The sequence below is a fragment of the Plasmopara halstedii genome (genome assembly GCF_900000015.1).
Source record: "Plasmopara halstedii genome assembly, contig: Scaffold_3120, whole genome shotgun sequence".
In the NCBI taxonomy this organism is placed as follows: Eukaryota; Oomycota; class Peronosporomycetes; order Peronosporales; family Peronosporaceae; genus Plasmopara; species Plasmopara halstedii.
In genome coordinates, this window is record NW_020190023.1 from 1,623,069 (window position 1) to 1,647,464 (window position 24,396).

General features: G+C 43.8%; 8 protein-coding genes across 8 annotated transcripts; 4 read left to right on the forward strand and 4 right to left on the reverse strand.

Moving 5' to 3' along the window:
- Positions 1-6,357: 6,357 nt before the first annotated feature.
- PHALS_07876 (uncharacterized protein) lies at positions 6,358-6,717 on the reverse strand (the record flags this gene model as incomplete). Its single annotated transcript, XM_024721419.1, has 1 exon — positions 6,358-6,717. One exon carries the CDS (start codon positions 6,715-6,717, stop codon positions 6,358-6,360), a length of 360 nt encoding a protein of 119 aa, XP_024586520.1.
- Positions 6,718-7,416: 699 nt separating this feature from the next.
- PHALS_07877 (uncharacterized protein) lies at positions 7,417-8,067 on the reverse strand (the record flags this gene model as incomplete). Its single annotated transcript, XM_024721420.1, has 1 exon — positions 7,417-8,067. One exon carries the CDS (start codon positions 8,065-8,067, stop codon positions 7,417-7,419), a length of 651 nt encoding a protein of 216 aa, XP_024586521.1.
- A 103-nt stretch (positions 8,068-8,170) lies between these two features.
- PHALS_07878 (uncharacterized protein) lies at positions 8,171-10,466 on the forward strand (the record flags this gene model as incomplete). The annotated part of the gene is made up of 6 exons (XM_024721421.1): positions 8,171-8,392; positions 8,467-8,514; positions 8,579-9,049; positions 9,122-9,181; positions 9,244-9,597; positions 10,053-10,466. The coding sequence occupies 6 exons, from the start codon at positions 8,171-8,173 to the stop codon at positions 10,464-10,466; spliced, it is 1,569 nt and encodes a 522-aa protein (XP_024586522.1).
- A 139-nt stretch (positions 10,467-10,605) lies between these two features.
- Positions 10,606-12,012, forward strand: PHALS_07879 (Ankyrin; the record flags this gene model as incomplete). The annotated part of the gene is made up of 1 exon (XM_024721422.1): positions 10,606-12,012. The coding sequence occupies one exon, from the start codon at positions 10,606-10,608 to the stop codon at positions 12,010-12,012; it is 1,407 nt and encodes a 468-aa protein (XP_024586523.1).
- A 71-nt stretch (positions 12,013-12,083) lies between these two features.
- PHALS_07880 (Uncharacterized high-glucose-regulated protein) lies at positions 12,084-12,949 on the forward strand (the record flags this gene model as incomplete). The annotated part of the gene is made up of 4 exons (XM_024721424.1): positions 12,084-12,154; positions 12,230-12,385; positions 12,447-12,678; positions 12,755-12,949. The coding sequence occupies 4 exons, from the start codon at positions 12,084-12,086 to the stop codon at positions 12,947-12,949; spliced, it is 654 nt and encodes a 217-aa protein (XP_024586524.1).
- A 186-nt stretch (positions 12,950-13,135) lies between these two features.
- PHALS_07881 (26s protease regulatory subunit 6a) lies at positions 13,136-18,354 on the reverse strand (the record flags this gene model as incomplete). The annotated part of the gene is made up of 19 exons (XM_024721425.1): positions 13,136-13,722; positions 14,322-14,358; positions 14,510-14,640; positions 14,705-14,720; positions 14,793-14,873; positions 14,935-14,996; positions 15,072-15,153; positions 15,217-15,408; positions 15,465-16,309; positions 16,441-16,801; positions 16,872-16,985; positions 17,054-17,218; positions 17,286-17,365; positions 17,422-17,507; positions 17,571-17,636; positions 17,707-17,871; positions 17,936-18,056; positions 18,113-18,251; positions 18,322-18,354. The coding sequence occupies 19 exons, from the start codon at positions 18,352-18,354 to the stop codon at positions 13,136-13,138; spliced, it is 3,363 nt and encodes a 1,120-aa protein (XP_024586525.1).
- Positions 18,355-18,360: 6 nt separating this feature from the next.
- On the forward strand, positions 18,361-19,044 carry PHALS_07882 (uncharacterized protein; the record flags this gene model as incomplete). The annotated part of the gene is made up of 4 exons (XM_024721426.1): positions 18,361-18,599; positions 18,662-18,723; positions 18,775-18,852; positions 18,905-19,044. The coding sequence occupies 4 exons, from the start codon at positions 18,361-18,363 to the stop codon at positions 19,042-19,044; spliced, it is 519 nt and encodes a 172-aa protein (XP_024586526.1).
- Positions 19,045-19,168: 124 nt separating this feature from the next.
- Positions 19,169-23,620, reverse strand: PHALS_07883 (hypothetical protein F443_01133; the record flags this gene model as incomplete). The annotated part of the gene is made up of 5 exons (XM_024721427.1): positions 19,169-20,484; positions 20,546-20,609; positions 20,686-20,709; positions 20,888-21,033; positions 21,112-23,620. 5 exons carry the CDS (start codon positions 23,618-23,620, stop codon positions 19,169-19,171), a joined length of 4,059 nt encoding a protein of 1,352 aa, XP_024586527.1.
- Positions 23,621-24,396: the final 776 nt, after the last annotated feature.

Below are 24,396 nucleotides of genomic sequence, written 5' to 3' on the forward strand. Positions count from 1 at the left end.
ATGCGACCTCAGCATGATGCTCAGCGGAGTTCCGATGGCGACGGAACTTGTCCTAAAGAGCTCGAAAAGCATCGCGAGTCACCGGACGGCGATCAACCAAGTCGTCATCAACCACCGCCGACTCTTCGCGACGAGAATGATGGTGTCTACTGTCATGTGGAACGTCTTGTGGATCGAAGTCGTCGCCAGAGACAAACCCAGTATCTTCTGAAGTGGCGGTTATACCCCGACTTCGAATATTCGTGGGAGTTTGAAGTGCTACTTCGGCAAGACAGCCCAGACATCGTGGTCGCTTACGATCAGAGGGATCATACGTTGCAGGACGACAATCCGAAGGAAGTAGATGATGCACCTTGAGATAAAAAAATTCACCCGAAGATGGCGTTCCACGCGCGCGGCCACTTCCTTGTGGCTATGTTGTAAGGCAATGCTCATCCAGTCTGCAGCGTTGGGAGCATAGTGAAACAGGTCCATGTAAACGGTCGGGATGCTTTGCAGCAATTATCGACCTACAGTATCATAGGTTGAAAGGCTAGTACCCGCCATTACTTGCTGAAAATACGTGGAATCTTGCAACATCGACATGATCTGACAGGCGATAAACAAACTCCGTGCTTGCTGATATCATACGAGTACAAAACTTGGCATCTGATTTAATGTTAGAAAGAGTCTTCGCTCTGCTACCTGATCGACAACCCAGCCCAAGCGATGTTATGGGTAATGCTGTATGTTACGATCCACTACAACAAGCTAGTCATCAACCGTACATTTTGAGAGCTTGGTTAATCGTCACGAGACTGTAATAAGCTGATTAATTTGGAAAGACCTTCTTTCAAGAAACTTCACACAGTATGCTTTCTTTCAAGCTTTTATATGAGCACGTTGATGTATTGTATCTTCACTCACGAAGACTAAGCCAGGTTTGCAAAATTTGTTTAAAACATAGTTAAATTCTTTTACAGTGTGCCACCAGATGCTGAAGCAAGGCGCACAAACCTGGAAGACATTTTTAGTCAATCCAACACGACTGAGTCATATCTTCACTGCGGTTGGAACACGAAAGTGTGATTACCCGTTTCTGGGGCAAGTAGACACGCTTGAGAGATTTTCTACTGCCTATTTCAAAGAGTCAAGTAATTCACAGTCTACGTTGCAGCTGCGATCGTTGATTCCTAGAGGCGTACTCTAGACATGAGATTAAGACGACAATTAACGCCACAGCTGCGCGTTGGTAGACGCGCAGATGCCACCCGCTGTCTGGCAGCTGATGATGCACGCAGAGCCGTTTGAGAGCAAGAATGAAAAGTGATTTCTCTCTTAATGAAGAAACGCCGAGATGGTCATACATCGAAACCATGATCCAGACAGAAAAACAGCGATTTGCACTTGTAGTCTTCAAACTAGGAAGCCTCGCGCAAGATTGGGTGCAAATGTGCAGCATCTCTTTAGATTTGACAAACTCGTTATGAAAAGGTTTGATGCAGCATGTTCAATCAGGCGCATCAAGTGTGCTTAATTTTTACGCGTTAAGGAAGGCAAGAACTAGCAAATTTTCGCTGAGAGCTCTTATCACCGCAATAACGTTTTCTGGAGCAGACACCACAATAAGGTTTTCACAAGGCGGTAGAATCTGGATGAAGGATCTTCGAGCCGGTGTAGCGTACACTGAGACATTTCGAGACCGTCCTGCTTTTTTATGGATGAAGGAGTGGGTGTTGCATCGAAAGCAGCGACATGCTTTTGTGCCAAAAGGATCAAGGGATGAAAGCTATAATTCGTACCAGAGCCAGTGGTCTTCGGGGAGAGAGAAAAGCTGATTAGCTGCGCGGCTCCGCCGATTTCGCAGATATTTCAGCTGTGGTAGTACAATTCTTGCGTGGCCATTTGCTCTCAAAAACATTGGTTGCCACCACGCATGGTCTTTCGACAAACACTTTGCATGAAGGCGTCGAGTCCCGGTAAGCCTTGGTAGAAAAAATGAATTCTATCATACCTCAAAGAGGTCGTGTTCAGTGGGCCTCAACAATAAAGAAAGTGACTCTTATTCAACGATGTGGGTTATATAGTCATTGTTCTGGCGGTTGCTAGTGAGGCCAGGAAAGATTTGATCAATTCAAAAACGTCGAGCAATTCTGCATGACTCAATATTCAATATACAAAGTACGGAAACGAAGGTCCGTGCGTCTTGCAACAGAATCGTGAAAGTTTCGAAGAGTCTGTGGAAACTCAGGTTAAGTTGAAATTTTTCACAGCGTTTACAGCTGACTCGTTCAAACCTAGATTTAAAAAGTTATAATCTCATCCTAGAATAAGCGTGGTTGGAGCGCCATAGACCTGAGATTAGTTTCCTTACTCATTGAGCATAAGCCTGCGCCATAGACCTGAGACAGCAGGAAGTCTATGATACTAGGTGCAACGCACTTTCCTTTTAGTGGATGGCTGGCGGGCCATGTAAACAACACTGAATGGAGGCAAAATAGAATGGGGAGGGCAAAATCTATATATCGCTTGGTGCTTTGAACAAAAAATACCCGAAGATAGACGCAATATTGAGCCGAGGTATCGGGAATCAATCAGAGTAATCGGTCATGCATTGCGGACTCCAAAGTGTATCTTTGCTGGGACAGGAATGACTTTGTACGATGACCCTCAGAAAGCATTATGGCAGAACAGTAATTTATAAGTGTAGGTCAGAGTTTCTGTTTTTACCAACAAAGCAACTGAGGGTTGTGGCCCTATGCTGTAGAGCGGATAAGAAGTGGCAAGTCGATGCAAAACGGCAATGCTCCAGCGTTTTAAGGATGAATATACTCATGTCATGATTCGATACTGTTGCTGTGCCAGCGCAATCATGCAGCTCGCCAATCGTGTGGAGCGATATTTCTTTCTTCAAGATTAAAAAATAAAGGGACATTGTAATCCAAGGGCTTCAGAGCCTTCTATCATTATTTGGCAGAAGCAAAGTATGTTCAAGGCAATACGTCGATGCCGACGAACCACACAAGACTTTTTGTGTTGTTGGGAACCATTCAAAGCTATAAGGCTACAAACCCACTTACTATCTGCGAATCATGATACCAAGTTGTGACCATACTACCTCGGACTATTTACGGAGTAGCGAAAAGAAGGTTAAGCGATGCTTTAAGTCTCTAGAAAGAATGCAGACACACCCTTTGTCCAGCGTAATTCCTCATGAGTCTGATTCAGAAAAGTTCTTTGACGAGAGAGCAGCCAAGGTCTTTGTGGGCGTTACTTTTTGTCTTCACGGCATTCCTGTTGAGATCGTGTTTAACCGTGACACCCGTTTCACTCCAAAGCTTTGACGTGCACTGCTGGAATATTGGGTACCAATTATCCATGTCAACCGCGGCACACCTTAAATTGTACAATTAAACAAAACGTTGGAATCAAGTCTTGGAAGACGAATTGCGTACTTTCGCTACGTCATTCGCGTTGAACAACTCCACGTATGTCTCGAATTGTCACTCATCATTATATGTGAACTATGGGATTCATCCTCAGGTAACTTGTTCCATGATAGATGAGGTCTCTATTTTAAGATTTGAAGTCCAAAACGATTAAGGCAATAAGTCGGCGCTACAGGCAGGCAAAATACATAAGAAGTTTATGGGTGGAAGGGTTGCATCCAAAGCGATTAGTCCAAAATCACGAGCTGTATCTACGATCTTTAAGACGAGGTTGTAACCATACTAACTCGGACCGTTCACGAAATAGAGAAATGGAGATTAAGTCACACTCTTGATATCTCGAGAAGAATGCGAAACACACTCTGTTTTCTACGATGGCTTGCGAAGAATTTATTATGATCCCGCTCTCATGAGCCGATCGGATATAAAGCTCTTCATTGAATTATCTTAACCGTTCTCTGTAGTTGGGCTACTCTCAAGAAGCGACGGGGTTCTAGAGCGCCAGAGCATCTCAAATCATGCAAAACAATGGCTTAGTTTATAGAGCGTAAATGACATTTGAGCTATCTCGTTTCACACGCACGCCAAAAGTCGCGGAAAACGTTGTCGAGCCACATCAATCGATAAACCCCGCGAGAACCGCTCTGGGGGCTCCCTCGGCTCTGCTTGATGAGCAACGAATGGTACAATTCTACCTTAAAAGTATAGCGGAACGGCGAGTACACAGGAATGTTACAATCGAGATCTTCTCGGAGCTCGAGGTTCCAATTTGGCAAACTGACCTGGATCAATTGCCACCTTCATTCTACCGCACTCTCGGCCGTTATCTTCCCCTGAGCAAAGGCATGACTGCTCGTTGCGGTCTTTCCTCACTTGCTAGTGAGCATTGACTTGTTGTAAGGTCGACATTTCGTCATAAGCTATAGCGGATGTCTAAGAGGTGTGCGGGGTTGAAACTAGCAGAATTACGAGGTGGTGAGCTTTACCTAAAGTCAACGTCGTGCTTTGCGCTTTGCGATAACAAGCATATGTTGACGTTCTGAATGTAAGTCTGCTTCGCTACAATTGACCTGCAATCCGTACACAGGGTAAATCCCTTATAAAGACTACGGTTTGTATTCATCACAGCTGCCTGTAGTGTCAGTGATCATTCTGAGAAGATATGACCTGCGGGGTCAAAAAGCACTCACAAAACGACATTTCAATGCTTGTTATGCGTGTAAAATAGTGGGACACTGGCCACTTAGACGTTTTAGCGCTCCATCGCAGCGCAGCTGCCAGCTTTGATGTTTGAAGCATAAACTACTTCGTGGTGGAACGGAAAGAGTTGGTATGGCCCACACACTTGCAGACGGGCAGGCTGCATTGCCTGAGACAGGCCCAGCTTGTTAGTGACAAGCTGGGCATTGTTGTGAGCTACACGACGATGTAACACAAAGCAATCAATTGTAGAAGCTGTAACACGTGCAGAAGAAGTGGGCGAGGCGAGACGGGGTGCACGCCTCCGCCTCGGTGAACCAAATAATCGTGTGTCTTCAGATGAGGGCAGGGTTGCCCGGGCTGGGCTTGGATAGTCATTGGAGCTATTTCGTCGGAGGACACCTCGGTCTCATTAGTACGAATCACTTAAAGGGTGTTGGTTGCGAGGACCGAGCTTTTCTCGAAAACACGCCGCGCCACGTCGGGTTGTACAAATTGGGATCCGACGCAAAGATGCTCGATGAAGCAGGCATTGTAGATTGCAAGAGTCGAGCAAAAATTTGCGCACAGTAGGTGTTCGTGTAGCATTCGCAGCGGGGCTTTCGTAGCTCTTTGCTTCGAGGAAGCTAAGCTAAGGTCACCGACCTTACGTTCTTTCACAGTACCAGTACAAGTGTAGCGGATCGCAATCCGCTACTTCTCAGTACTAAAGCCTTACCAAGGCAAACGAACACTTCTGTTCAGAAACAAAATTGTATATAGTTTCTTAGCTGCGGCGGAGCCGCTAATATCTTAAACCTAGGTTCTCCCCATTAATATAGTAATCATAAGAAAACCTAATCAATATAGTAATATAGCAATCTGTGCTTCTTGTCGCGGTGTAGCCAAACCACTGTGTGATTACACTAACTGTGTAATACACACCTATTTACGGTTATATCGACCCTTTTTAACGAGGGTACGACAGGACACGTGCAGTACGTATACCTTACACGTCTATATAATAAGTACGAAATATTCAATTTTTTTTAGGTAATTGTGAATATATAGAGTTCCTGAGGCATCAGTATAGTATGATGCTGTGAAGGCGAGGTGCGGTACCCAAAGATAATTAGTAACACGAAATTGTAGTTCAATCCTAAATACAACTCACTCTTGAAAAAACTTGCTGTGTAATTCGGTTGAATTATAATAGATCGACACTTTCATTTTGTTATAAATGTACTTGAGCTCGACTCTCTAAGCATGATAACAGACCAATGCTCATTGCTGCTGCACCATTGATCATCACGTCCTTCTTAAAGAGTCTCATTCCAATGGACCTTACAAACTCGCATTCAGTTCAGTTTACTTAAAGCGTAGCTAAAACAAGCATTGTAGGTTCGCAATTTGCTTTCAATTTGAAAGAGATAGCAACAATACTAAAAGAACATAAGTGAGCTCAACGTTGTTCGTTAATCTGCTCCAACATTGAATGCAACATACTTCAGCTTAAGATTTCAGTTTGCTGCAGAAATTCCACTTGAAAAATGCTGACAAAGCAACTGTCATGCGGAATCCTTGCTCCCGTCAGGTATACTTCAGATGGCCTGAGTGTGTCGCAATGAGAATAAAAATGGATTTTTTGACGTAGATAGCGATTGACATACAATATGGAGTATATAATTTGATATCATAGTCAGTATTACCGTAGAACCAACGCATATGCCATCGAAATCATTAGCATTGCTCAACTTGAAAGAGGCGAGCGCCCAAATTTTTCAATGAAAAGTTTACATGCGAGTCGCCCTTCGGACTCTTTCTTAGAGTTTAGCCACCACAAGATCAATGTTTCAGATTCATCACTGGTGCTACGAAGACTCAAACTGTCAAGAAATGCAGCATCAAAACGCTGGCGAATTTTCAAAGTCTTAGACAAATCATTCCCACCACTGAGAAATGTGAAGAGCATTTCGATGCCGTGATAATCCAACAGGATCTCGTACATTATCCTGTCGCGTACCTTCTTGTCACCACCAAAAGCTTGAGTGGCAATTTTATCCCATTTCTGAAATTGCGGACTACCAAAAAAGTCCGACGTCGAGCCCATGCCGTTCACGATTTCATGAAGCTGATTTTCTAATAAAGGCTTTAAATATATTCTGGCTGTAGACAGCTTATGCGACGTAGGTACGAGCTCTTTCCAAATCCATGATGCCGTGGTCCTCTCCACTAGAAGTTGAAGCGCAATTTTCTTGTATACTCCAACCGAGCCTGGCCTAATCCTCTCCTCTGCAAGATGAGAATCTTGACTTACGAGTTGCGAGCTTTGCGTTCTGATGTATTGACTGGCAGGGGATGCTACTGCAGTTGATAGGACGACCAGACTATACAAACAGAAGAAATGACGAGAGCTCGTTGTGCGATTAGCCTTCAAGAAATGAAGGCTGATTTGTCAAAGTCACAGTAATATATTTAATTGCTGGGTGTACTCAGTAATATTTATCAATTATCTAGTACACACCATTTCCACATCAAATTACAAAGTTACTAAAGTGGCGTATAATCTGACCGTGCATGACTGGCATTTTGACCCCGCGACATGTCCATCATGCCCAAAATTCACAATTTTCTTGCTCTCCGCAGCAAAACAATCCCAAAGACTATCATATTTATATTACACCAAGATAGGCTTGAGAATATAAAAATCTCAAACTTAACATAAAAAAGCGACAAATGCTGAATATTTGAACAAGACAAAAAGATTTGAATATCTTCGCAGGAAAATTATTATGTCAAGCATCACAGCTCACATAATGTAGTGGAGCTTCTTAGGGTGACGACGCAGCTTGCCACTTTTGATTAGTCGCACAATGACGCTATTGCTAACTCCCAAAGCGGTTGAGAGTCCCCTTCCTGTCATTCGGCGCTCTGCTGGTACGGCTGCAATCCGAGCCTTTAGCTCTTCATCTGGTACCTTTGGTTTTCGCCCCGAATGGCCTTTAATCCGACTAGCAACGTTACCAGCAAGTCCATCCATCGTATCAGAAGCTGAGTGCAACTTCCATAGACGTCGAATGGTTGCGCGATGCACTCCAAAGAAAGTGGCTGCAGCTTTCATATCCCCATGCTTTAAGCGTCCGCCGGCACTGTTTGCTAATAGATAATGAACGATGACCACACGCTGTTGATCTGTAAGGTTCTTTCGTTTCTCCTTAGATGACTTAATTGATGAATCGCCTGTTAGTGGTGATATGGGGAACTCCATCGCCTCTTGTAGTGTCTCGAGTGTCATATCGGGCACTTTAGCTGGTACTTCTGCGTCATTAAGCGTTATCTCGGGCAGTTTCGAAGGTGCATTTATTGATGCATCTGCCTTTGGACTAGTTGCCTGTACTAGCTCCGGAGATTGAACCGAGTTGGCGATAGGGAACGCTGTGGTCATGGTCGCATGGTCCATTCCGGACTGGTCGATTATGTTTGCCGCTTTTAGTTTGAGCCATCGTAATTAAGTCGTATTTTCATCGAATCACAAGTTACCATTTAACGCGCAAGCCAATCAAATGGCTACTAGAGCAGTCATTGTGGACGCAAATGGTACAATCAAAAGCACTGGCTCGAAAATGGCATCGGCGTATGCAGCATACGCTACGCAAGTGTTGAATGCATTAGAGACGCTTCTTGAGACGACAGGAATCAAGATCGAGCCTGCAGTAAACTTTGTTTCTTGTGGTGAAGGTTTAAACGAACATTTTGTCCCGAAAGCGTCATTGGAGACGCATTTGGTACGGAGTAATGTTCGGTATCTACATCCTTGTTAATCTTTACTATCGATACAATAATGGTAAATGAATCTTAGCGGAAATGCCATGGAATTCGACAAGCTCAAGTTGTCAATAACACAGCTGTAATAAGCTTAATGATAGATCGTCTGAAAGTATCTTGACTGACTTTTGTGAGGAATGAAACAGTTTTATTATGGCAGCCGCAGAAGTAGTAGCACATCTAGTTGTCAAGATGCCGAAATTATTGATAGTAAGCTGATAAACGGGATGGAGGATACACACAATGGGTGCAATGCTGAGATTCAAAGCTTGGTGGAGCCTCAGGAGGATAAACAAGATGTGAATGAAGAGAATGGAGTGATCGCGGCGATTGGACGCACTGAGACTTCTGCACGAGAATTCTATCAACAAGTGCAAGCGTGGAAGCGGATTCCGCGAGTTTTTGCAACGATGAAAGACACTGAACGAGAGCTGGTTGCAGAAGCTTCGTTACGGCGATGGTTGACCACCGAATTACATCGTTCTGGGATACGCAATAGTGACGAACTCGACGATGAATTGGTGGATTATATCGTGGGTCTGCTGAATCACCCGGACTTTTGTCAGCCTGATGTGCTCATACTGGAACTGCATGAATTTCTTGGCAAGTGCGTCGTCGTAAGTTACATTTTAGACAACCAAGTGTTGTGGATATGTTATTTATCTTTGTACTACGATGCTTGTTAACAGGATATCGTGCTTGCTCTTTGGAAATTCATGATTGTTGAGATTGGACTGCAGAGTGTATTTGTACGTTGTAAGATTAGTTTTGTGGCTTCGCAAAGCTTACTGGACTTTGAATCGACATTTAGAAATCGAACAAAGCTGAATTGAGAAACGAGACACAAGTCGCAACTTCAGCCGCGAGTTGTGTGCCCACAGCTTCGCCATCACGGATTCGATTGCAACCAACAGATACAGTTACAACAGTTGATTACAAAAGACGTCGTGCTTCTTATAGAAAGAAAGTAGGAACCAAGACCGGTCCTGCAGCATACCGTGAATTGATTGAAAAACACATGATTGAACTCAGTCAAGAAACAGGTCGTGAACTTGTGCATGCTGGTGGATTCAGTACGGAAGTTAGAGGTGGTGATGCCCGTAGCGAATTCCAAGCGGGTTGCCGTAGAAAGGTGGATTGGTGGAACTTCACAGACGCACTTCAAGTTCGCAATCGAAGCCGACGCCATTATAATCCAAACGGTTATCATAATAAGTCTCAACTAAAGTCCAGATCCAGATCAAGAAGCCGATCTAGTTCAAATTGTCACTCAAGAGCAACTCAACGACATCAAAGTGGGGAAAGTCCTCGAAAGCGGGACCGTCGCTATAGAAGTAGAAGCCGAAGGACAAGTCCACGACATTTTAACCGTCAAGACTCGAACTACCATAACAAACGCCGCCGGAGACGAAGTCACAGCAGGGAAGCAGACAAAACCGGTAACTATCGTCGCTACGGTCGATCTCATCACCGCTGATGTAGGTTCAAAACGCAATGGTTTCGTACACTTGGCGTTTAAAAATACTCAAAAACACAATGAAGGTTTCATAACCAATGCACTGACAGAACTTAAAAGTCCGAGAACTAATCGGAACATCTAATCGTGCAATGTCGCGACAGAATAAGCCACCGGGAGATTGTTCAACAATGGGCGCACTCATTTTTGGTGGTGGTGATAACCAACAGTCTTACCTTGATGAACGAAAATCCCGTCGATTTCAACCTGAAACTCCTGGCCAAAGCCTCAAGACCGCTAATCTTGGAGCGGCGGAGTTATCGTATTATGCCAAACCATCAGCTGCCCAAGAGCTGCGTGATCATTTAGCCGTTGCACCTGGTTCGGTTTCGCGAGAAAAGTTGCAAGAGACCACGACGCTGACCAATGTTCGACGCGACAATTATTCTGGTAGCAGATCTGACTACTTTGCGAACGGGATGGATGGCTCCGAAGGTGATAACAATAGCAATCAATCGCGACGTACTCGTCGCATGTTTCAAGCATCATCTGGAGGCTCTTCTTTTAAATTGGGCTAAGTTAGCAAGTTATAGTTGACTAGACTCAAGTGTTAACTTCGATTCTTAGTAAACGTCTATCTTGACTAAAATGTTATGTTACACTATTCATAGAAGTATCTCGTACTTCTGGAATTAGAAACGCTGTTGTTATAAAGACATGGGTGGCTTCATCTCGAAGAATTCTGTAGTTCCGCAAGCCCCGCTCTCTCATCCTGAGACGAATGCATCAGCGCAAAGTAGTAAGAACAAGCACAAGCTTAATACATTAGTACCAGATCCTCAAGCTACCAATTCTGAAAATTCCACAACTTTGGAAATAGAAGCTTCTTTCAGTCATGCTGACCTCGGTGTGCAGTTTTTGAAAGCTGTGAAACGTGGTGATGTTGCGATCATGGAAACTTTGCTGCTGCAATACCAAGTACAAGAACCATCGAGTACAGAATTCTTTGAAAATAAGATTGAAGGAAAGGGTATTGAAACGTTGGTAAATATCCGAGGGATGTGGGAGAGCACACCACTGATCTCGGCTGCACAGTATGCACATTGTGAAGCTGCTTTGTGGTTACTAAATCATGGTGCCAATCCCCATTCTAGTAATGAAAAAAATGTGACGGCTTTATTGTTGGCTAGTCTAGAAGGGTTGACACCTCTTGTTGTAAAACTTGTTGAAAACATTGATTCGAAATCTTCCACTCAATCAATTGATCAACAGATTGGAGCTGTATACAATGCAGTTTTTGATGTCAATTTGCGGTTGAGTCCGCTCCTTGCTGCAAGTATGAATGGCCATGAAGACATTGTTCGTCTTTTGCTTGACAATGGTGCGGATGTGAATCAGCAAGTGGTTACTACAGCTACTCCAAGCAATTGCTCACCAGACGGATCGACAGCGCTACTATTAGCTTCGCAATATGGACACACAAATGTAGTGAATCTCTTGTTACAACGAAATGCAGATTACACTTTGCTAGATAGTGCGACAGGAAGTTCTGCATTCTCCCTTGCATGTGAATATGGTCAAGAGGAATGTGCTATGCTATTGCTTCAAATTATGACGGGGAAATCTAAAAGTCCGAAAACTAGTGACATGGGAATGGAGAGTTGGCAAGCTGGTAATCATCAGGGTTTTACACCGCTACATTTTGCTGCGGCAAATGGATTGGTGGGTGTCTGTACAGCTATTCTATCAGCTTTAAAAGCGCAACAAAGCCTTGAAGATGAAGTTTTGGCTCTTTCTTTTGTAAACGCTCGTGCAGGACCTCGACAAGAGAGTGCACTATTACTTGCAGCTCGTAAACGACAGAATGAAACATCGCGTTTACTATTGGAAGCCGGTGCAGATGCAGAACTTGTGGATCGAGATGGAAATACGGCGATGCAGGTGTTTCTTCGCAACAAGCAAGACGCATTGTTGCAGTTATGTGGCGTTGATAGTAGTAAATCACTAAATGAAGATCAAAATGCAATGGCTTTACTCAAATGTAAAGAAGAAGAGCTGCGGGGAGCTGAAACACATGCTAACGAGGACAATTACATGAATGCTAAGATTTTGACCGATGTCTAACTTAATAATTCGGTAACATGCTCTAAAGTTTTGTATGCGATTAAATTTTCACATTCAATACATTTGCTGAAATGACGAGTCTCAAGAAAAAGAAGCGCAAGCCTAAACTTGCGCCACGCTTTGAGCTTTATAAGAATACAAAGTATAGTATACAAGAGAATCTTGCTACATATACAGAACAAGCAGAGCTAGTGCGTGAGGTCTTTATGTCTGCCAGTTGTCGTTGCTTTGTGCTCAAGTCATTTAGTGAAGCCAATTTTCACAAAAGTCTTAAGTTTGGGATCTGGAGCACTACGTCGCTGCATAATGCGCTGTTAGACCAAGTGTTTAAAAGTGACTTGACTGCTGTAAGACCAGTCTTATTCTTTTTCAGGTGAATATCTCACATAAATTCTTCATGGTGTTGGATACATGTGACTAACCGAAAATGATAGTATTTGTGGTACGAAACACTTTAATGGAGTGGCTCGCATGACGTCAAAAGTTCGGACGGATGTGAAATTTCAACTATGGGAGAAACTCAAGTATGAAGGCTATTTTCACGTTGAGTGGCTGTTAGTAAAGGACGTGCCCAATTGCGTCTTCACAGGTGTCAAAATGAGCAACACGCCTTCAAAAAAATCAATTACTTCTTGTTGGGATTGTGAAGAAGTGCCATATGAAGAGGTTTGGCGTATTTGAGTCTGATTGCAATGTACTCGCCTCTCATACAACTCGTATATGGAAATTGTGCGTACTTCAGGCCAATGAGTTTCTAACCATCTTTACTGGATTTAATAGTCGATCAACTGCATGGGATGATTTCGACCATTACGACCAGCTTCAAGAACAAATTCAGCGCAAGCGAGGTCTTGTCTCATCTGCCGAAGCTGACAAGACAGATCTTAATTTGTTTCTCGTACCGGTCCATCCAGAAGAACCTGTTTCGATAGTATAAAGATAATAAGAAGAGAGTACCGACAAATTTTGACGCCTGATGCGGACGTTCGCGGGGTTTGGACAATCAAGGCGACGATAAAGTCTCGTTTTGACGTCAAGTTTGAAGGCGGTGATGTTGCCTCATCAAATAATGAGGTCACTTCCTTGATCATAATTGACATGCTTGAGCTGGCCTACAACCTTGCTATATTGCTAGAACTCGACGCTTGTTGTTTCCAATACGAGTAGAAGGTAGTGTACGAATTAAATTCTTAATAATTTTGAAGATCGTTGCTTCAGCGGCAATTGCGAAATTGATTTTAAGAGAGTGGGTGAAAGCAGTATCAAAAGTGGTTTCGGGGTCGATGCAATTGCAGCATAAGGAACTAAAGCGACTTTTGATGCGTGCCATGCCGTTTGCTTTAAATTCTTCTCGAAGATGCCAGACGTGGTTCGATAAGGAGTCTGCTGGTCGACAACGTTTGAAATTGGCTCGATTGAAATTCACAATTGCTGCACGTCCCTGTGCAATCTGTGCCTTCTTGGACTGCATGGCAGGAACAAGAGCCAATGCCATGAGAAAGCGAGCACGAGCGATCATGCGCAGCTTACAAAAAATAGTATACGAAACTGTTGCCGTTCGATGATCACCAAAGTTTTGGTTTACTCCCAAAATCTCGATTCGTATAACTTTTTTAACCATGTTTACTTCAATGATAACATTGTCGAGTGAAGCAAAATGGACCACACGCATGTCTAAGGCAAGTTCTTCCAGAAAATTGGGTTCACTTCCTAAAATCTTCCGCAAAAATTAGACATTGATGCTCAAAGCGATTTTCCGGCGCAACTTGGATAACAAGTCGTCTAGTATCTGCAGCTTCGGACCTCGCGTTATTGCCGTGTATTATGATAAAATTCATGCAAAACTTTTTGGCAACTCACGTGCATCATACTCGTTCACCCCATCCACTTCTTCTTAAAACATGTTTTTTCTGTGTAACAATGCAATAATGTTAACCAAAGATATAGCTGTTAGTCTGCACTGTTAGTCAGTGCTCATACTCACATTGGTGATGCTGTAGGCTTCACTGGAAATCATGGCAAATACACACAATAATCGCTCATCAGCCTTATGCGAGAATGAAAACGAAGTTTATGTGGGATGCGGAGCAATTGTAGTAAGAAAATGGCACTATATATGTATATACATGGCAGAGCTGCAATCGCATCAACGATAATAAGTAAAGTTCAGCTATCATTCGGCGATCGATTCGATAAGCACTTTCCTTCTCTACTCCCCGTTTCAAAGAACGAGTGTGTTTTCGTCGCATCAAAGTCAAGCATCTCCGTACAATATTAACAAACGAATAAACCAAGGGTATTTCTCAAACGGATTTCTGCCATCCTCCATGTCAAATACAGCGTTGACTGCACATAGCACAACAGTCAGAAAATGTCATGGTGGCGATATTAGTATTTATGTGACCAGGACGACAATCGCATTAAAAAAATAAAGACGATACTTGCAAGATCCAACAGAGGCGAAAGCGACTAAAAGGATCTATTATTCACAACTTACAATCTCTTTACTACTTCCACGCGTCATCATTACTTTGTCTTCCTCAATTAATAACACCACTTGATCACTTGACCACTCGACCACTTCAAGGCTTGAACAAACAGGCCATCGTTTTAAGGAAAAATACTCAACTTTAGAAGTAACAACAATTGACCTTGTTGGAAAAGTGCCCACAAATTGATTATAAACACTTACAATCGTAATTGTCCAACTGTCGTTTTCAACAAGACTTAATTTTCTATGCGTAATACTGCAGAGTAGCCTTCTTCTTGGCCGATACTACCGAAATACCCTCCATAAAATCCTCGTGCTTGATCACGTTACTTTCACGGCGCAAAGCAAGCATACCAGCTTCAACGCACACCTAACAGTAATCTCGATCAGGATAAACTCAGCTCATTTTACGGAAAGGATATGTAACGCACCGCCTTGAGCTGGGCACCATTAAAGTCGTCGGTAGAGCGCGCCAATTCATCGAAATTGGTATCTGCAAGTGTTTATTAAATAGCATAATTTTGTCTGAGTTTGCCACGAGGAGCTAGTCATTTCGGTCCTTGCTTACCTTCCGTGTCGACATTCATCTTTCGAGAGTGAATCTGCAAAATACGAGCTCGAGCTTCTTCAGTAGGATGTGGCAACTCAATCTACACCATGAAGGAATCTCGTCGTAAGCTTTTTGTTGCCATATTATCATGATATACGCGAACCTTGCGATCAAGTCGTCCTGAACGAAGTAGTGCAGGGTCTAACACATCAGGACGATTCGTAGCAGCTATCACTTTGATCTTCGTATTACTTGTAAATCCATCCAGCTGGTTGAGCAGCTCCAACATCGTACGCTGCACTTCTCGATCTCCAGATTGTTCACCACCAAACCGTTTCGTACCAATTGCATCTAGCTACATTCCAACTTATCATTAAACCATCATACAAAATGCACTACATCATCATTTACCTCGTCAATAAAAATTATTGCTCCACCACGGTCTTGGTCCTTACACTTTTCCTTGGCTAATTCGAATGCATCTCGCACGAGTTTTGCGCCATCACCAATAAACATCTGCACAAGTTGTGGAGCTGCCAATTTGAGAAAGATAGCGTCCGTTTGCTTCGCACAGGCTCGTGCTAGCAACGTCTTGCCAGTGCCAGGGGGTCCATGTAACAACACTCCTTTGGGCGGCATAATACCAATCGCTTCAAACCTCTCCTTATGAGTCATAGGCAGCACAACAGCCTCAACAAGCTCCTGGATTTGCTTATCTAGTCCACCAATGTCACTGTATTCTTCTGTAGGCTTTTCGTCTACCTCCATAGCCTTCACACGCGAGTCGTATTCACTCGGAAGCTTCTCTAATATAAGATAGCTGTCTTTATTCACACCAACAAGATCATTCGGGATAAGTGTGGTCGAGTCAACAAGGCCAGGAATCGGCAAGAAGATGGTTTGCCTTGTGCTTGTCTTGATGACTGCACTCTTGCCCTTACGAGCAGCATCGACGTCCGTTGCGGCGCCATCCTGTTCGTCTTCATCGTCTTCAAGTTCCAGCACTTCAACCACATTAGCAACAAGGTACGGCAATTGCTTGTTAAGCTTCACTTTTTCATTGTTTTCCTTAATGCGTTCCCGCTGCGAATTGCTTTCGTGGTTAATGCGCTGAATGTCACTACGCATGATACGAATGTTATTATCCAGTAAACGAATACGCTGTCGTAGTTCTTCATTTGACATGAGTAAGATCTCTGGATCAAGCTGTTCATCCGCGCCCCAGATCTCGGACGACTCCAACTCGCTCATTTTGTCTATGTAATTAACTTGTGATGAACAAAGTAAAACTTAGTGTATTAGATCTTCCCCTTTAGATAAGATACTGAGATCTAACTTGATAAAATTAAGCAATTTAATAATACAAGCTGTCGTCATTCAAAGCTACCGGCCCACTTCGTAACACAGCCAACGTGCACGAACTCATTGTTATCGTCCGAGTTATCATCCGCTGTACTCTGACTTTGTCTCTTGGGTTTGATCGTCTTCTTAGCAACCTCCATCGCGCATGATACGATTGAAATCTCCTTTGTGTCGACGTCTTGTGATATCCGGATCTCGGCGTCTGGATTAAAAGGGCGAAGGTAGCGCAACAATTTCGACTTTAAAAGCTGAATTGGACCTGTCTCCACGTCACGGGCGCCATACTTGGCAAATACCTTGCTGGACTTGATCTTGCCATTTACTACTGCGGATCGCACTTTGTAATGCACCGAGTCAAGACGAGACATGTAGTCTGCGATATGATCCTGAATGCAATTTGGCAATCAATTTAGCTAGTTAAACTCGTCTTCTGCATTGAAAGTGAAAGAAATGCACCTCAATCCACAGTCGGTGCCAGTACTTGCCACGGTAATTTTCGTCCAGCTGTCGCAATTTTAATGCAATAATCTCGACGATGTGTTGATGCTCAAAAGGCAGGAACGGAATGACCTGCAGCAGGACGAGTGTCAAAATCGAGGTTCTTAATCGAGCACTAGTCTGCAGCATGCTTCTTAAACCTGATCAATCATTTTTCCAAAGTCTAGTCGCTTCCATTGATTGTCTAAGGCTGACTTGACGACCCTCTCAAGCTGAACTGTGGGTATCTCATCTCGGGTATCATATTGAATCATAACTTGCTCCATTTCTCCGACACCAATATCTGATACAAGCACGAAAATTACCTGCGTAGATGTGAGCAATAAGGACAAATCAACCAAGATCGAGCGTTTGCCATTTATTGTCACTTACATTGGCAGTGTCGATGTTCTTGGTCACTCCGTGCTTGTAATAGGATAATTGCGAGCTTTCACTCACCGCCTCCATAAAAACTGCATCACACAACACAATCATTAACGACTACTACTTTAACAAAAGGTTGTCTTGCCATCTAGTGTGTGCGGGATGACTTTTTGTACTTCATCGATCACCACGACAGCTTTCCCAGAGCAATGAATTAAGTGCTCTGCCAGTCTGTACATTATTATTATATCAAATGTATCTGACATCCAACTTACTAGAAACATCGAGGCTTACCTGGTCTTAATCTGTGTGTGGTATTCTGTGATGGGGTTCGTAAAGTTGTCACTGAAATCCTCTCCACTGTCACAAAAACGTAATCGCTGTATGATTTTTATTCATTCCAGCACGGCAACTTTTGAATATTAATTACCGAAACATCAGCAATCCTGTCGGCACACGCCTCTCACTGTTTGGAAGCTTCTTTTTGCGTTTAAATAACGCTTCCGCGATCAAATTCGACATTTCCGTCTTTCCCGTACCCGTTGGTCCTGTAATTGCCAATACCAACGGTGCACGATCTTTTGTAGAGCTTTGGCTGAAAATAACGGACCATTCTCAAGTCAGATAGACAATAAGATCCTTGCCAAACTCCCACATACGAAAATTCCCATGCTTCGATTGCGCCGACCACCGCCTCAACAGCTCGCTCCTGACCTTTTAGATTCTCCTGCAGATGCTGACGTACTACTTGGGACGGTTTGTCGACAAACGTACACTGATCTGCAACGTCCCTTAACAAATTGAGCCGGTAATATAATCTTTCTAGCGTCACGTACAGCTTAGTCCTGTATGATACATGACCGTCTCCCAATATTCATTCCATGGAATCTGAAGCGCGAAGATTTTTGATACATCACATACAGCAAACAGGGATAGAAGCAGCGCGCGTCGCACAGCGAAAGTCATTAGTGTCTTCTAATGTAAAATTGACCCTATGACTTTTCAATCTAGTACTTTTTAACAAGATATTTACGTAACAGCTTACTTTATTAGTCCTAGCCAAAGTTGAAGTGCGCATTTTTCGATGGCAGGCGCCACTGTCTTCCGCGCTCAGCTTGTGATGGAAGACCCATTAAATGGATTGAAGCTTAAGCACTCTAAACGTCATGGACAATTGACGCTAGACACGACTACACAAAGTGCACAGCTTGTATATCCTCGTGTTGGACGATTTTTCCAGCGCAGGTTCGAGCAGCCGCTAAAATGCGTCATGGGTCGAAAATTAGTACGCGTGTATTCTAGCAACGGGAAGAAGCATTTTACGTGAGAATTCTTGATGAAAATACAAATAATCTCAAATGAGTGATAATCGACATGCCCCGAAGGTGTCGACTACTGTCAGAGCAAGATGCGGCTAAATGCTCGGAGACGCTTCGCAGTTTTGGAGGTCCGAGTTATCATTAGAAGGCTGCTTCATGTTTAACTTATTTACATGCAGTGGAGGTTATTATCGTTGGTGAATTGATGCTGGAAGCCGATCAATGCGGTCAGAACACTCAGGATGCGGTAATCGCTGGTAGGGCTTGTATTCGGGTGAAAGATGGAAGTATACTAACAGATAGGCGCAGGAGGAAAAGCTGCTTTGTTGGCTCTTCGTGAAGCATCTCCTAGGTCAATGCTGACTGAGATCCGCGAGTACGAAGAATCGACCCAACTCCGAGAAGACACAGAGATTATTATGCGATCTCTGTTTGACATGCACTCATGACATAATTTTTATATTAACTAAACAATATCATACCATTCACGCTTCACAATTCTCATTCAATGTCCAAAGGAACAACACGTGACTGCACCAACGACACAACACACGACGTTTTTTGTCAGCAATTTCATCCGTTAAGTGGATTAGTGCTGTACGCGTCGTATATGCCAAGAATAAAAACACTAGCAAGCTGCGAGACAATAACGCTGGCCAGACCGTAGCGGTAGGCCCAATACAAACGTTTGGAAGAAAGACAATCCATTTCATTAACCCAGGTCGACACTGTTGAAAGCGAACCCAAAAAGCCAACCATGACACCTCCTTGGCCCCACATAATAAAATGTCGATAGGCAGACGCACCATCTTGATATACAACGCTACCAATGATCGCCATACCGCAGCTCAAGCATGATGCAGCCACGTTTGGAAGAAAAGTGAACAAAGGGAAGCGCTTACACATAGGTCTGACATTGTACAGCGATAAATACCACCGCAGCAGTGCGCCAAACGGTCCGAAGCAAACTGCAAGCAGTCTTGAGCTTTGGTAATTGTCAAAGCCACAGAACGCCAGAAACCAGAAAAGTGCTGTCAAGGAAAGCGCTCCACCAACCCAAATTATATCGTGATGCTGAACTGGATGCTGCTCATACTCCACTTGTGCAATCTCTGCCATGAGCTCATTGCACGAATCTCGAGCAATGGCCAGCGACTCTTCCGTTGCAGTCACTCGTCGCATAACTAAAGGCCCAAACCTGTGCATTTTTGTTCTTCGAAAGTGACTAATATTTCTTTCCAAATCCAAATTCAACTGCGCAAGATTGATAGGCGGTTTACGGAAAGGGTAGTTCCGTAGTGTGAGATAGTGTAAAATGCCTTCTGCAACATGGTGACCTAATCGAAGACTCGTGATGGCGCTTGCTACTTGTACACACACCATTAGAATGGCATTTAGCCAGCGACGTTCGACGAACATAAGTGCGGCGCTAAGATCCCAGCTAGCAAACGTTGTACAACTACCACAAAAGCCAGTGGTAATTCCACTCAGCAATACGTCGTGCTTGCCGTGTAAGACAAGTCTAATCCGGGTCGCGAGTCCCATTATAAAGCAACCGAACACATTTGGCAAGAAAAAGCTGAATCCCAGTAACTTCAGCAGCTCTGTTTGACTCTCGTTCACAACGTTGGCCAATTCGGTAAGTAGCACGCGAATGCCCACGCCTAGATACGCGCCAATCATGATACTCATTGCTACAGAAACACAACTACCCATCGTTTTACCAATAAAAATAATGTCTGAAGCGGCTCTTGCTGAGCAGTCACTAGCAACTTCATTGCTTAGGTGCAATTGGTCCACAAAGACGGCAATGTCCCCTCCTTCCTCCTCAGACGATGTGCTACTACTGACAGACTCGGACACGGGAGTCGCTAGAGTAGCGTATCCCTCTGAAATGGTGTGCATCGACCCAATACTTCGTAGTGAGCCGACGCTCCGGAGCGAGCCAACGCTTTGAAGTGTCGCCATTCAGGTCCGCCGAATTTCGTCTTACAGGGAACCGAATCAGCAAGTTCTTCTCATACAAAAGCGCAGTTAATATGGCCGTCCAGCCTATACCCACTCAGCACATCTGTAAAGTCTATTCGCACCAGGTTCGCGGGGCTTTCCGTGCCCTGTGACACTCTAATGGTGACCTCGAGCAGGAATAGTATACATCCATGTGGCGTTACTCCAAGTTACATAGTAGCGCTAAATTAAACGTAATCCATGTTGAGGTTCAAGGTTATTAAATCCAAAAGAGATTTGCTAAAGTATAGTGTCGACGGTCACAAGGTACTAATGTAACTAAACCTTCTCGCTCGCGTCCACTTCTGCTTCTGATGTTTTGTCTTCGATTAGTTGCGGAGTATGGAGCACGTTAAAGTCGTTGCGGCGTGGGGATGGAGAAGGGTTTACTTCAGGCGTATGTGGATACTGTCCTGTGGCCATCTTTCTATCTTGCTCATGATCATTGTGCATGAAATATAAGTTTGGCCGGTTGTATCTACGATTAGAAAATGGGTCAAATTCTGCACCTGATGTACCGAACATCGACACACGTGATGGCGGAGGTGGCATCGGTATTCTTTCTGCCGCAAATATCTCTGCAAGACGATCGTAGTCTACGGAATGATGGTTCACAACGCTTCGACCAAGCGTAACGAAGCGACCTTCAACGCTCATTTCCGCCATGGAATCTTGATAATTGGGTCTCATAAAGTATGACGCTGTGCTGAAATCGCTTGTAGTGCTCAATTCATTTGAAAGAGCCAATGCCAACCCTTTGCCCAATAAAGCCATACGTGTAGCAATGTTGGCAAGAGCGATTGACGGTTGGATGACCAATACTCCCAATTCCTTCATTTCCTTGCTAAATGCGCAATCTGGTACAAATGCAATCATCCGTGGGTGATTCTCTCCAAGCAGCGACTTGAGCAAGTGTACATTCTCGCGCGTACGGGAAATATCACCGGTAAAGATTAGAACGTCTGCAGTTGACATAGTCTGCGCAGTATCGCGATCCTTAAGTGTATTCTTGTACGAAATAAGCTCTTCTTTTGTGGATCTTTGCATGATCGTTTCATTCATTTTCTGCCACTTGCTTGCACTTTCCTTATCCAAAAGTGGTACATTAACTTGAGCTCCGTAGAGTGATAGATCAAGTGCGACCTCAAATGCAACTTCGTCATCTCCAATCACAGTCGCTGTCTTGATTTTAAAAAGTGACTCGGATGGCTGTAGCTCTTTGTTCGTCACGGAACTTGGCATTCGTTGAGTGGAATCAAAAATGCTAAAGTTGCTATATTCGCCTTGGTGAATGTTGCTCACATTGCCACCGTGAATAGTACTATGGTGACGATGGCTATGAATGCTCTTGTGGTTGCTATGACCATCAGAACGAAGCACACCAGGCACCTCAGCACGGTCCTTCAACGTCTCACCTGAGCGACCTAAGCCAAAAGAGCATAATACGGGTCCAACGATCTGATTTACAACAACAGCCGCCACGATCGTTGATCCAAACTCCGTAGCCCAAGATTCTTCGCTCATATTGTCGACTTCAGCAGCCAATCCCAACGCAACGCCAGCTTGTGGCGTTAAAGTGAGCCACAGATTATTGTATTGTTTCGGCGTCAACTTTAGTAAAAAACGTCCTCCAAAGTAACAGGCAATGAAGATAGCGACATATCGAAGACCAACGTACAAACTCATGAGTGGAATGACATGTACGACTTTGTCTAGCTTCAAAGCGGCACCCGTCATCACAAAAAAGGGTAGGAACATGTACGGTGCCACCGTGTCGAGGATCACGTGCATGTCGTGTCGTATCCTAGTATTGTGACCAGCAATACATGAAGCGATCATCAGAATGAGCAGCGGCTCCAACTTAACTTCCCATGACAAACTGTATGCTGCTGCCGTTGCTTCAGCTGTAAATGTTGTGGCAATATAGAATAGATAGCCCATGGAGAGCCAAATAAAACCTTTTAATGATAATGCCAGGTCGGGTGTCCAGCGCGACGTCGTTTGATTGTCTTCTAAATTGTATGAATCGTGAGGAAGTGCCGAGATATCTCGTGTCACCGACTGCATCATGTAAGACGATCTTTGCGGATGGTACGTTGATCGGGCATGTTTGTTTTCATTATCATGGTTCGAGTGCTTATGACCACCTCCTGGGATCATAAAGATGAGAACAATTACACCGGCAAGCAAGACACCGACAATAATATTGACTAACACGACACTAATCGTAAAAGCGAGATTCAGCAAGGATACATCCAGCTCCGCACAATAAATTGAGCATATGATACGAGAGACGGAAAAAGACAATAAAACCACAAATTCCGCCAACATGGTCGCTCCAAGCATCAAACTTGTGAGTGGACCCACACTATTCAGCTCAATCTTGATGGCCATTACAGTAGCTGGTGATCCTAGTACCGAGATGGAGCCAAACATGAGAGCGATGCCCACTTGACAGTACAGGGCCAGATCTCTGTAGAAAAAGTTTTCTTCTGCAAGTAACACGACACCTGCGAGGATGGTCATTGCCGTCACATAAAGCGTAGCCAAAAGAATCAAGATAGGCTTGAGCTGCGGCCGAAGATCCGGCAGATAAATTTCTTGACCAGCTTGGAACGAAATGAATGAGAGGGCGAGAGCACTGACGTACCTGGCCATCATGGCCACCATCCTTTCTGTGATCAAATCGGTAATAAATGGACCAGCAATGATGCCAATGACCAGGTATCCAGTAATAAGTGGTAGTTTAAACAGCTTGGGAAAGAAAAGTCCGAGTGGATGAGCGGCCATGAGAATGACAATGAACGAGAGTCCATATTTAAGAGTCTCAATGACCTCACCCCACGACTGAAATGGCATAGGTTTCGGATGTCCTGTGCCAGTATTGAGTCGGCGAGTAACGTCGCCTTCATTGTCATATCTATCGCGTAATACTGGATTTGCTGATACGGATGAAACTAACCAGAAAGTTATTGTGAACGTCGACACAAGCTGAATGAGAGAAACGTTAGGTTTCATTGGCGGAACTTTCAATAAAGGGAATTGTCTCGACAGACTTGTGGGGCCGAGCCCAAAAAATGAAATGAAGGCAGTCAGACAGATCTTCGATTTAGGTCAGCACCACAAGCATCTGGTCTTGATTTGCAAATGATGTGCTTTTGATTATGATTGAAGCAGACTGCAGAGATAGATATGTACCGAATAAGAGATTGTATTGAATTACACGAATAGCAACTTGACCATATTAATTGCACGGAAACATCATGGACGGCGTAATTGTCCAGCATTCTCGACCCGAGCGATGTGATACCTGTGACTACAGCTCTTACATGATGCAGATACTTCTTTGTACTAGTAGACGGAGAATAAATCTGATCGGTCCAGTGAGACACCTAGTTTTTAGGTCTTATTATACAAGCTTATGGTTAAAAATTAAGCCTGACGTGATCAAATCATTGATGGGTAAACAACTAGTGTGGACAACCCAATTCATGTTGCCAACCTCTAAATGATCTCCGACCCATACACCGCCAATTGTAAGCTCAGTGTTACACTGTGAGAACTCGACTTGATAGTGAAATCTATTCATAATTACACCTACATAATCTATATACTTCATAATAATTATAGAACTTCAAGACTGTCTTTTCGATAAGATTATGCTCCTTCTGGTGATGCGCTGATGCTTTTATGCAAACATCAGCTGAATAGGCGTCTGTTTCTTACACATCGTCGATGAGAGGCTTTGTCATACTTACATTTAGATATTAAAAAGGTGGCTTTAATGCCGGGTG